This window comes from Perca fluviatilis, chromosome 5 (genome assembly GCF_010015445.1).
Source record: "Perca fluviatilis chromosome 5, GENO_Pfluv_1.0, whole genome shotgun sequence".
NCBI classification, from domain to species: Eukaryota; Metazoa; Chordata; class Actinopteri; order Perciformes; family Percidae; genus Perca; species Perca fluviatilis.
Window position 1 is genome coordinate 34,134,021 of NC_053116.1, and position 13,196 is coordinate 34,147,216.

The window sequence follows — 13,196 nt, forward strand, 5'->3', positions numbered from 1 at the left end:
TCATAAATGCACATTTCCTGTTCCTGATGCTCCCCTCAGCTATTAACCTTGATGAGGAATGAAGGACAGGAAGTTTTTTTCGGGTTACACTTGGAGGTATCTACATAAGAGTGACATGACACTGTCATGAATGTGTCATAAACATTATAAATTATATAATTATAAACATGACATAACACTTCTTTTAGTAACTGTCATTCGGTTTTTGTCATGACAAGTTAGAGTTAGGGTTAGGGTTAGAGTTAGGGTTCGTGTCATGTTCATGACAGTGTCATGTCACTCTTATGTAGATACCTTTAAGTAATGTGTTACCGTTTTTTCTCTTCCTCTCCTCACACTACAGGTATCTTCCAACAAGCCAAGACCCATACAGGAGAGGCTAAGGACCACAGAGGTGCTAGACAGATTCTCCTGTTATATCTGTGATCCGCCCAGGTCACCCCCGCCTGCAGGGTAATGCCTCAACCCCCCTCCCCGGCGCAGCGAGTGCAGCGCCACAGTGCAACAGCCTCGCAACAGCGAGCCTATATGGTACATGGGCTGTCCGGCACGGATTGGGCCACGGCAGAACCACGCCACTGTTGGCACCACAGGGATGGCCACTGCCAGCAGATCAACCAGGAAGTGACGACTCCAGTAGCTTTTCTCAATTGTCCCAGAGCTGGTTGAATCTCCCTCCTCTGCTGCGGCGCCCCCTGTGGCGCCTTGCTCTTTAGTTTCATCTTCATCATCATCGTTCTCATCGTGCAACTCCACTACAGTGACACCAGCTATCTCCTCATGGGAAGAGGATCTCCTCGGCTGGGAGGTGTGAGGCTGTTCTACGTCTGGCGAGAATCCTGGGCTACTTGGGCTCAGCTGTGCTGTCTCTACCTGGGTCGATCGTACTGATAAACCAATGTCTCGCTGCCTGTCTTCCATGCTGAGGTTTTCCAGTGTCCCACCCTGTCTGCCTTCTCCACAGCATCCTCCAAACTGAAGCTCACCCTGTGTCCCTGCCGATGTCTCTGCAAAATCGCAGGGTTTTCCTGGTGCTACCTCCTCTTCTGCACTCTGAACTTCCACCTCCTTCCCTCCCTCTGAGCCCATTTGCATCCGCTGCTCTTCTTCTGCCAATCTAATCGCTGTCGTTTCCTCCTGTCCAGCTTCCTTCTCTCCCTTCTCTTTCTCCTGCTTTTCCTCTTCCTCTCCATATAGAGGACTTTCCATGGAACATGCCACAGTAGCGGACCGTGGTAAGGGAGGGACCAGAGGAGTCTTAGTAACCGGGATCGGCTCTGTGGCTGTACTCATCATCGTCGCTGTGGTTACTGAAGTTATGGTGGTGATGGAGTCCAGCTCCTCCTCCCCCTCATCAGACATCCAGGTAGAGGTGGGGCTGCAGGCCTGGGAGCGGAAAGTGCGTTGCTCCGCAATGGTATCCAGATCCGAGGGGTAAGCTGCCGTTGCAGGTATGGGGCAGCTTTCGGTCTGAATGCCTGTCTCCCGCAGGGGGTGCAGGTAGAGGTGGTGGTGGGATAGAGGGACAAGTGTTTTATGGATGGCGCGGGAGGGGGGGGGGGGGGGGCCTTGGGGGGGGGGGGTGGGGTGGGTGGGGGGGAAAGGGGAAGAATGAGGTAAGGTATGGGAGTAAGTGTGGGGCAGAGAGTGGGGCAGAGAATGGGGCAGAGAATGGGGTAGAGAATGGGGTAGAGAATGGGAAAAGGTCTGTGCGTAGGAGTTGAGTAAAGATGCTGTTTCCTCAGAGAGGAAGGCTGCCTCCAGCAGCAGGTCGGTCCGACTGGGGACGCTGCTCTCCCCACAGCACACAAAGCCGCTGTCCTGGGTGCCGTCCCCTGACAGACAAGGAAAGTCCAGGCCATTGCCGTTCCGGTCCGCAAGCGCCTGATCACTCAGCTTAGTGTAAGTGGAGCTCCGGGTCAGAGAACGGGCTGGCGAAGCATCGCAGGAGCAAGACCCCCTCCCTCCTACTGCCGGTTTGGGTATTCCCCCTGGACTTTCCCCTGATACCGATGCTGGTGCCGAACCTCCGACACGGGTCCGAAAGCCTGGAATGCCTTCCCCCTCCTTGGCTAATCCAGCCTGAGCTAGGTCCATACTCAGCAAAAGGTTCTCAAGCTTGTGGTTCTGAGTGTTGATGTCCTGAAAGTACTTCTGGACCCCTATGTCCCCGCTGAGCCCCCCAGCATCACTGAGACTGGCGCGAACAGTGTCCACAGCCTGTTTAAGCTGCTGGATCTCCTGACGCGCCTCCTTCAGGGCCAGCTGAGCCTCAACACGGTGACATTCCTCCTCAACCCAGTCCTCCTGCATCCTGTATAGCTGGCCTCTCAGCTCATCTATCTCTGTGTCCCTGAGAGGGGGGAAATGGAGAGGAGAAAGGGGAGAAAGAAGAGAAGAGAAGGGGAGAGAACAAAATAATTATGAGGATTCAGATATTAGGCCTAGTGTAAAACGGGATGTATGCTTCTGCGGAGGCGCCACACAGAGCTTTCACCATAGCCTACGTAAGTGGCCTGAAGTTTATACTTGTGCGTTGGTGGGTGCGTTATCTAGAGAATAGCAGAGCCGGCATGTGTGTGTGTATGCGTGGGGAGTGTGTGGTAGAGCGAATGAGAGAGTGACGGTGATCAGCTTCGGCACGAGTAGCGACTCTAGAGGCAAAGTGGGAGAAACAAAGTGTCTCCCCTGTGCTTTCTGATCATGGTAGGAAATCTGTAGCAGGAAAAGTTAACCTTCTCTCCTTGATTTCATGTTGTTTATGGAAAAGGAGAACCAGGAAATGAGTCGGGGGAAATGCAACGCTACCAAGCCACGGCCTAGCGGACAAATAACAGTTGTTGCGGTCTGCGTTGCCGCGACGTATAGTTATTTTTTTGAGAGGTGCACGTCAGGCTACGGCAAAGGATCCGACGTAGTGTCCGTATCTCCACGCACCGAGGTACGTACCCACAGCTTCGATTAAACGCAGAATCCTTGGCCCTAAGGGTTGGAGTTAAAACCTGGTACTTAACCCTTGTGTTGTCTTCCCGTCAACCTTGAAAAAAGGTTTTTGACGCCTTGTTTGTTTTCGCTTTTTCCATTGTTTTAAATTGTTAAATTTTTCTTCTACACATTTTCAGCACTTATTTCTACGTCCCATATTTTCTGATTAAAAAAGACTAAAACTGAAAACGGGTCAATGTGACCCGAAGTTAACACAAGGTTAAAGGAAAACCACATGACTTTCTGGCCAATATGGAAAATCTCTATTTCTATCGAAGTATCTCACCTGTCTTGTAGAGTGTTGATGGTTTCCTTCAGCCTGGCCCGCAGGTGTCGGATACACACCTCTTTCTGCTGCAGTGGTGTGAGGTACTGCTCTGGTGGAGGGGGCCGGATACCATGGTTGTCCGTACATGACGTGTACTTCTGATGACGTCTAGGACAATCATACGAAAGGAGTTTTTCCTAGTTCTTTTGAACGGATTACACTTGACCTTTAATTTATTTTGTTGATGTCTTTTAAGTAGGGCTGGTAATTGAAACTCAATACTTTTATATCCAGAGCCCTGATGATCGAAAAACTGTTGGTGCTGGTCAGGTATTAAAAGTTTACAGTGTTTTTTTTTAGAACTTGCTAAAACAGCTGCTTCCTGTCTCTGATGGGATAAGACTGGACTGTAAGACCAAAACAATGAGTTGGCTGATAATTCTCTGCGGGTTTGTCACTATGAGCAAGTCCTTTTACATAACGTATACTTGTTTGATCCACTATTATTATAAAATGATTTATCAGAGCAGCTTTAAAAGACTGAAAATGTACTTTCAATAAAACAGCTAGGGAATTGGAGGACTGAGCTCCTTCTGGACAGCTCTACTTGATGTCATCTCTTTTTGTTCTTCTGTTTCATCTCCTCTCTTCCCGTATCTCTATTAATTTGTCTAACTTTTGCACTTTTATCTTTTGATGTTGTGTGCCCTTACTGGTGTGTGGTTGTCAGTGTGCGAGGGTCTGTGTTGTTGTGTCCCCGTTTGTTTTGGACCCGAACTGGGTTGGTGTGTGGCTGAGTAGGGGAATTGAAGGGAAGTTACACACTGTTTTCACCATGGACTGTGCTGTACAGTATGTCACGTACTGTGAACATTTTAAATTTAAATAAAAAAAGTTGAAAAAAAAAAAAAAAGCTAGGGAATGTAAATACACGTTGTATTAGTTCTGCTTTTCACTGATGTGAGGAAAGTCTGCAAAGTTTTGATTTCTATTTGTAACTTTGGTTTGAAAGGAGTGCAATCAATCCTTCTATGGAGTATATTAGACAAGAGCACTTTACGGAACACACCATGCAGTGTCTAATGTCTTACCCTTTGGTGGGGCTGCAGTCGCTGCCTTTGCAAGAGCCTGAGTTGCTGCTGTTGCTAAGGGAGGTGTTGCCATGGGGATCTCTATTACTAGGCGCGGCCGGGGTCCGCCTGGTCCAAAGTAAGAGGAAACATGTTAACCTGTTCCCGCAACACCATGAAACCACACTCCAAACAACAAGGTGACAGTGGATTCTGTGAGCTGTTGAGCAAAACCATTATGAACAACTGTTCAAAATCACAAATCAAAGAAGACACGAATGGAGCACATGTCGATCCAGGTCCACTAACATGCCAAATACAACACCGAAATGCACAAATATACACAGACACATTATGAATACAGAGGCAAAAAGTTACTGCCAACAGACGACAGTTCTGCCTTAGAAACAAGGACACACACTCATTTGGGCAATGACAGTGATGTGGCAGTTTAAAAAAAAAAAAAAGGGAATGTGTTCTGCAAAGATGAAAAACCAAAGCAAGAATCCAAAGGAATTAGGAAGTCAATGATGTAACTGCAGGAAGCATTCCTCAAAAGAAATGACATGAGGATAGCGTTCACTAAAGGGTATAAAAAAAAAAGAGGCCAAACAAAGAGAAAAGAATAAGGGAGTAAGAGGTCAGGCTAGATATGATGCTGTGGAAACAATTCTGTCAGAAAAAAAAAAAAAACATTCAACACAGTGCAAAGGCTCTCATCATTCCCATGCTTGAAAAAGTCAACACTGATCGTGAGGAAAGAAGAGGGACTCAGAACAGACCGACAACGAGGGGTCGACGGAGAGTTCGTCGAACGGCTGTGGCGATCTGGAGACTTGGTGGAAGCGTATCCTTTAGTCGGCGACTTGTTCGATGCGTAGCCTTTAGTCGGGCGCATTGAGACCATATAGCCTGTCTCCATAGGAACGTAGTCTAGCTCTATGAACCTGCAGTAGTCAAACCTGACCAGGCAGAGACAACAAGGGTGTTAAATCACAGAGGACGGCAGAGGACCACGCCGGGCCGATGCAATGTGCATGCTTCAAACGTATGCACGCTATTGAGGTGAGACCAAGCTGTCTTAGGATTCTCCTAATTCATTCAGAGCATGAGATGCAGGTCGTCGCTAAATAGCAACAAGCACTCAAACACTGACCGGGGCCCAAGAGAGGTCTAAAAGCTTTACCAAAGGAAAGGAAGATAGCTCTGCTTTAATCGTTTTGGCTGCTCTCCTTGGCTTCCCATGTGAAACGTCTATGTGAAGTCTTTTGCAGCTACGAAGCGTTTACTGGCACAGAACACAAGCTAACACTCTGCATCCTGAAACACAATTCACAAGAGATAACAGTGTTCTGAGACTCTAATGATTAGAGAAGCAGCGGCAACAGCATTAGCATTAATTCACGAGAGCCTCATCATCCAGAGCATTTCACGCCAAACAAGCTTTCAGACAAGTGTCTCTACACACGGCCGATGTGCTTTGGAACATTGGGTAGATCTCAAAGACATACTCGAGCAGAAATTCAACCTCTGACACATCTGATACACAAATCCAAAGATTGTCAGAACGTTACAATATAATCTCTCTTATCACAACAAGTTAGATGTCCTTGCTAATATCTGGATAGATTTTTAGAAGGACAGAAAGGTTTGTTCAATTGTCTGAATGGTGTCAGATTTACCCAGCTGTGAATACCAATCCAACCCCTTTGGGCTATCCAACATCCCTGCTAGTCTCTCTCTCCACGCACCGCCAGGAAAGATTCTTCTTCTTCTGTAGAGTAACCGCTGCTAAAAATAACTACCCCCCTCCCCCATCAGCCCATAATATAAACAACATCATCCTGCACTATGAGGTCAGATTATAATCTATAATTTACAACAATTTGGAATATATGCTTATTTGCTCTTGTGCCAAGAGTGAGCGATTAAATGTAAAGCCAGAGCAAGGAGGTGATAAGCTTAGCTTAGCATAAAAACTGGAAGAAGTTAGCTTCACTCATTCCAAAGTGAGGTTGCCAGGCGACTTCAATTCAATTCAATTCAATTTATTTATAGTATCAATTCATAACAAGAGTTAATCTCAAGACACTTTACAGATAGAGTAGTTCTAGCTCACACTCTATAATTTACAAAGACCCAACAATTCCAGTAATTCCCCCAAGAGCAAGCATTCAGTGCGACTTGTGGAGAATCCAGGATGTCACCACAGCCCAGGAGAGACAGAAAGACCGAGCACTGTAGACGTTTGTAGACAGCAATGATTCCAGCTAAAATGTTGCTAAGGAATATTATGGATAACTTCGTTAAAATCACGAAGGTTTCAATGTCAAATAAAGTGCTGTAGTAGTTGCCAGTCAGAAATGCTCAATGAGGCGTTATTATGAAACCCATGCAACTTATTGGCAAGACTAGTGATGGTCAAATGAAGCTTCGCGAACCAGTGTCTTTACTTTCTGAGCTCACTAGATGGCGTCTCTGTTCAACAAAGAGTTTGAAAACCCATTGAATTGCCATTCATTTAACCTTTTTCTTTGAACAGAGAGCGGCATCTAGTGAGCTCAGAAAGTAAAGACACTGGTTCCCAAAGCTTCATTTGACCATCACTAGGCAAGACCCGCCCTTCGATAGCATTCACACACTACTTTTGGCCAGGCGTCCATGCTTTTGCAAAGTAACGTAACCTGATTTGTTCAGGTCCTATCCCCTGACCAATTGGCTATCCTAACCTTAACCACTCTAGGTCAATGCCTAACCCCAACCAATCGAGCTGCTTCGTAGGGCGGGACTTGCCTACAAGTTACGTAGGATCCATAATAACGCCTCAATGAGAGATTATATTGTGGAACAATGGCTAACCAGGATGTGATGTCAGGACTTTGTCCTTTCTAATGTTTCAACACTTAAGTAATTCCCCCATTTCTGTGTTCAGAAAGAGAGCTTTAGCAGTGCAGATGGATTTTCTAGCTTTTGAGTGAGCTGTTTCCCCGTGCCTACAGTCTTTATGCTAAGCTAAGCTAAGTAGCCCGCTGACTCAAGCTTCATGCTTGACGTTCAAACAAAAATAGAGTGGTATCGATCTTCTCATCGAACTCTTAGCAAGAGCATTTCCTAAAATGCCGAACTAATCCATGACAGGCAATGGACACTTTTGCAAAACTACCCTTAGAGACCAGGTAAAACCACACATATAAATAATAAGGTTAAAAAAAAAGTAAAATAAACATATTTTCACATTTAACCATTGCTACCATCCTGCTGTAGAAAATAAAGTTGAGTATCACAGAATAGTTACATCAGTAGTAGCCAGGAGAAGGAAGGGTGATCTGTGATGGGCAACTTCTAAAGAAATTAAAGAATTGTAAATGTTTTATAATCAGTGATATAATACAGTCACATAGCGAATGTTGTAATGACCTCTTATTTTAAAGAACATGACTGTTGCCCAATCACTGGCCTCCTCAGGGGGAGGAGGGGACAAGCAGGACCAATCGGAGCAGCCGTGAGGGATTTTCACACAGGACCCGATAACTCCACACCATCGTAGTGGCTACATTTGACTACATCTATTTATTTTTTGGGATACCCCAACCTCCCCAAGCTTCTAGCAAGAGTTGTGCCGAGTAAACGTGTCCTGTGTGATACAATAAGGGAGGAGGCCAGATATTGACTACTCGGTATTTCTTTGAAGATCAATATATGACAAAAGCCAAGACCAAACAGAAACAGGCAGAGGGAAGCAGCTGAAGCAGTGAGCCTGGAGTGGACAGTACAACAGTGTTTCAGGTCTGTCAGTTGGTCCCATCCATCTGCCGGGATGGAACCTGTGTCTGGGCTGTGGGTGCTGGGTGACAGTCTGCTGGAGGAACCTGTGTCTGGGCTGTGGGTGCTGGGTGACAGTCTGCTGGAGGAACCTATGTCTGGGCTGTGGGTGCTGGGTGACAGTCTGCTGGAGGAACCTATGTCTGGGCTGTGGGTGCTGGGTGACAGTCTGCTGGAGGAACCTATGTCTGGGCTGTGGGTGCTGGGTGACAGTCTGCAGGAGTCGAGTGTAGTGGGTGAAGTACATAAATAGTCCTTTATGCTGTGGTTTGTTCCTGGTAGAGACAGAGACGTCTTTTCAAGAAGCTGAAATCATTTTAGATTTCCAGCCATTTCTCCTTTTTCAATAAACCCAAAAGTACATTCCTATTTCTGGGAATGTCTGCGTCTCACCAACATTCTGCTGTCGAACTGGTTAGTGTTCGTAAACAAACAGGGTGCTGTTGATTTGAGCGGCTGTGGTGAACCAGTGATCGCATGTGATCACAGTTTGCTTCCAAAGCACAATGATAGCGCAATTTCTACCGTGCATGTAGCCTCTAAACACAACTTCATGCTACCAAAAATGACATGGAACGTGGACCAAATGATGTTACAAATTCTGGTGTTCAAATTTACCATAGACTGGAAAAATAGTGAACGTAGCAGCAGTGAATCAAAGGTTTTTATGCCTTTTTGCGACATACAATAATATGCCTTTTTTTCAACAAGTGCATTATAAATTAAATGTATTATTATTATTATTATTATTATTATTAGTGGTTAGCACTAATGAGTAGCATTACACAGTGAGTAGGCAATGCAAACTTTGACCCTTAGTTCAATTCCCAGCCTTTGTTGATTCTTTTTGTGTGGAATTTGCATATTCTTCTAGACTTTCTTTGACATAATATACTATAGCTTTATTATCACTTTTTACAGGACTTTTTTCGACATGCTATACTAGGACATGTTAGTGGCTTTTTTGACATACTACGCTATGATTGTTGTCAACCTATTTAATAGATGGTACAGTGAACTACAGGTTAGCGCTAAAGTAAATACCACTAGCAAGTAGACAGGGCAAACCTTGAACCTTGGTTCAATGTCTGGGCTGATTCTTTTTGTGTGGAGTTTGCATGTTCTTCTTGACTTTCTTTGACATACTATGCTAAGGCTTTATTATCACTTCTTTCGACATACTATACTATTACTTTTTTCGACATACTATACTATGACTTTTTTCAACATGCTATTCTATGATTTTTTGTATCACTTTTTTTCAATAAACTATACTATAACTTTTTCGACATGATATACCATGATTTTTTTATCACTTTTTTCGACATACTATATTTGACTTTTTTTCGACATGAATTACTAAGACTTTATTTTCACTCTTTTCGACATACTACACTATGACTTTTTAATGGCTTTTCGACATACTATGCTACGACTGTTTTTAATATTTTTAATAGCTGGTATGGTGGTCTTGTGGTTAGCACTGAAGCAAATACCAGCAGAAAGTATGCAGTGCAGACTTTGACTCCTGGTTCAATTCCCAGTCTGAGCTGATTCTTTTTGTGTGGAGTTTGCATGTTCTTATAGACTTTCTTTGACATAATATACTATGGCTTTACTATGACTTTTTTCGACATACTATACATTGACTTTTTTCGACCTACTACACTATGACTTTTTTATAACTTTTTTCGACATACTACACTATGACTTTTTTATAACTTTTTTCGACATACTATACTATGACTTTTTTCCACATACTATGCTATGACTTTTTTATGACTTTTTCAACATACTAGACAATGACTTGTTTTCGACAGACTATACTATGACTTTTTTCCACATACTATACTATGACTTTTTTCCATATACTATACTATGACTTTTTTCGACATACTATACTATGACTTTTTTAATAACTTTTTTCAACATACTATACCATGACATTTCAGTGTCTTTTTTCCACATACTACGCTACGACTGTTTTTAACAGATGGTACAGTGTTTATAGTCTGTCGACTTTTTTTCAACAGACTATACTATGACTTTTTTCCACAAACTATACTATGACTTTTTTCGACATATTATAGTATGACTTTTTTTCTCACTTTTTTTCAACATACTATACTATGACTTTTTTTCTCACTTTTTCCAAAAATAATATACAGACTTTTTGAGTATACTATACTTAGACTTTTGTCGACATCCTATAATATGATTTTTTACGACATGCTATTCTAAGACTTCTTTAACGTTTTTTTCGACATACTATACTATGACATTTTTTAATCACTTTTTTCAACATACTATACCATGACATTTCAGTGTCTTTTTTCCACATACTACGCTATGACTGTTTTTAATAGATGGTACAGTGTTTAGCACTAAAGCAAATATGAGCAGCCTGTAGGCAGGGTAAACTTTGACCCTTGGTTCAATACCCAGTCTGGGCTGATTATTTTTGCGTGGAGTTTGCGTGTCCTTCTGGACTTTCTTTGACATACTATGCTATGACTTTTTTATAACTTTTCTCGACATACTATTTTTGACTTTTTTCGACATGAAGTATTAAGACTTTATTTTCACTCTTTTCGACATACTACACTATGACTTTTTAATGGCTTTTCGACATACTATGCTAAGACTATTTTTAATATTTTTAATAGCTGGTACAGTAGTCTTGTGGTTAGCACTGAAGCAAATACCAGCAGCAAGTATGCAGTGCAGACTTTGACTCCTGGTTCAATTCCCAGTCTGAGCTGATTCTTTTTGTGTGGAGTTTGCATGTTCTTATAGACTTTCTTTAACATAATATACTATGGCTTTACTATGACTTTTTTCGACATACTATACTTTGACTTTTTTCGACCTACTATACTATGACTTTTTTATAACTTTTTTCGATATACTATACTATGACTTTTTTCCACATACTATGCTATGACTTTTTTATGACTTTTTCAACATACTATACAATGACTTTTTTTCGACAGACTATACTATGACTTTTTTCCACAAACTATACTATGACTTTTTTCGACATATTATACTATAACTTTTTTCTCACTTTTTTTCAACATACTATACTATGACTTTTTTTCTCACTTTTTCCAAAAATATTATACAGACTTTTTGAGTATACTATACTTAGACTTTTGTCGACATCCTATAATATGACTTTTTACGACATGCTATTCTAAGACTTCTTTAACGTTTTTTTCGACATACTATACTATGACTTTTTTATCACTTTTTTCAACATACTATACCATGACATTTCAGTGTCTTTTTTCCACATACTACACTACGATTAATGGATGGTACAGTGTACTAGTGGTTAACACTGAAGCAAATACCAGCAGCATGTAAGCAGGGCAAACTGTGACCCTTGGTTCAATACCCAGTCTGGGCTGATTCTTTTTGTGTGGAGTTTGCATGTCCTTCTCGACTTTCTTTGACTTACTATACTATGGCTCTTTTATCACATTTTTCAACATACTATACTATGACTTTTTTCAACATACTATACTATCACTTTTTTATCACTTTTTTTCGACATACTATACCATGACTTTTTTCACTTTCTCCATATAATATACTGACTTTTTGAGTATAATATACTTAGACTTTTTTCGACATCCTATAATATGACTTTTTTCAGTATACTATACTAAGACTTTTTTATCACTTTTTTCATTATACTATATAAAGACTTTTGTATCACTTTTTTTGACATACTATACTGTGACTTTTTTCGACGTACTATACTATGACACTATTTATCACTTTTTTGACATACTAGATAGAAAGAGTAGGTCTAGACCACACTATAATTTACAAAGACCCAACAATTCACCCAAGAGCGAGCATTTAGTGCAATACCTGTACTTAGAGCTGTCTACTTGTGATCCGGTCTCTCAAGATTTTAACACCAGGTCAAAACAGGGCTTCTCTCTACATTCTATAGGTCTATCGGTCGATCTCTGTCAATATGTCTGTCTGCTGTAAAGAAATAATGGCACAGATAGGCAAAACATTCGAACCCAATCATTTCTCACTTTTGTTTTGCATCCTTCATCCCTTTCCCACTTTTTTTTTTAGCTATTTATACTGCTTTAGCTGCTTTCCATGCTTAATCAAGTCTTATTTACGGATACATACTTAATTCAAGTCTAAAAATGTTCCACATCTTTCATTCATTAGGAGTTTTATATAAAGATATAATGCAGGTTGAAGGCACTTCCACATTGGCTTAACTTTGTAGACCCGGAAGCTTTGTCCATTATTTTTACAGTCTATTTTTGAGTCTATGAAATTTACCTACTGACTCTATTAATGTACACGTCAGTGATGCATTCAGTGCACACCCTTGTTTTTTTTCCTGCCATGGCATCAATAGACCTGAAGGTGATGTGACACAATTACACATTACACACACAAGTCTGTGCTGTTTGCTGTTGTTGATGCCAACATCTAAGCTGCATGTGAACACTGAGAGCTCCAGTTGGGATCTCAGTGTTGTTATCATGTTCATGAAGTTTCTTTCTTTTTTTTTTCTTTTCTTTTGAAAACCGTAAAAAGTTATAGTCAGGTAGCATCATCTTGCTCCAGTTCGTCGTTAATGCGTCTTAGCTTCAGTTTAGGAGGGCATTTATCTGTCTGTGACCGACACATAAATATATGGCTTGCAACATCTGGATGAGATTAAAACACTTTACCCACATTTAGTATAAATGGATTTTTGGCAATATGCAGTATATTTACCTATACTTAGCTGGTGATTCTTCAGATCAATATTAATGCCAAATTATCTCCATATTATTTAAGTGGTGACTGCGTAAAACTGGAGCACAGATGTAAATCAATGCAGAACAATCATATTGTATACATTAGGTATAAGACATACATCCTGTATACAACATTATTGCAGAGTTGAGAACATTTAGTCTGCGGCTTAATGGATGTGGAAAAAGTCTTCACTGGTCCCTGTGGACAACAGAACCTCAGGAACACGGGCCTTATCTTAACCTGTGTCCAGTAAACAGGCCACG

General features: G+C 41.8%; 1 protein-coding gene across 2 annotated transcripts in view; it reads right to left on the reverse strand.

Moving 5' to 3' along the window:
- Positions 1-238: 238 nt before the first annotated feature.
- Positions 239-13,196, reverse strand: part of snphb (syntaphilin b) — a 31,706-nt gene continuing 18,748 nt past the window's right edge. The window contains exons 3-6 of one of the 2 annotated variants that reach the window (XM_039801846.1): positions 5,106-5,285; positions 4,345-4,452; positions 3,272-3,421; positions 239-2,353 (exon numbers count right to left, since the gene is read on the reverse strand). In XM_039801846.1, the coding sequence (XP_039657780.1) occupies positions 415-2,353; positions 3,272-3,421; positions 4,345-4,452; positions 5,106-5,285 (2,377 nt within the window). In that variant the 3' untranslated portion in view covers positions 239-414. The remainder of the gene's footprint in view (positions 2,354-3,271; positions 3,422-4,344; positions 4,453-5,105; positions 5,286-13,196) is intronic. The other variant, XM_039801847.1, reaches the window with a different exon arrangement.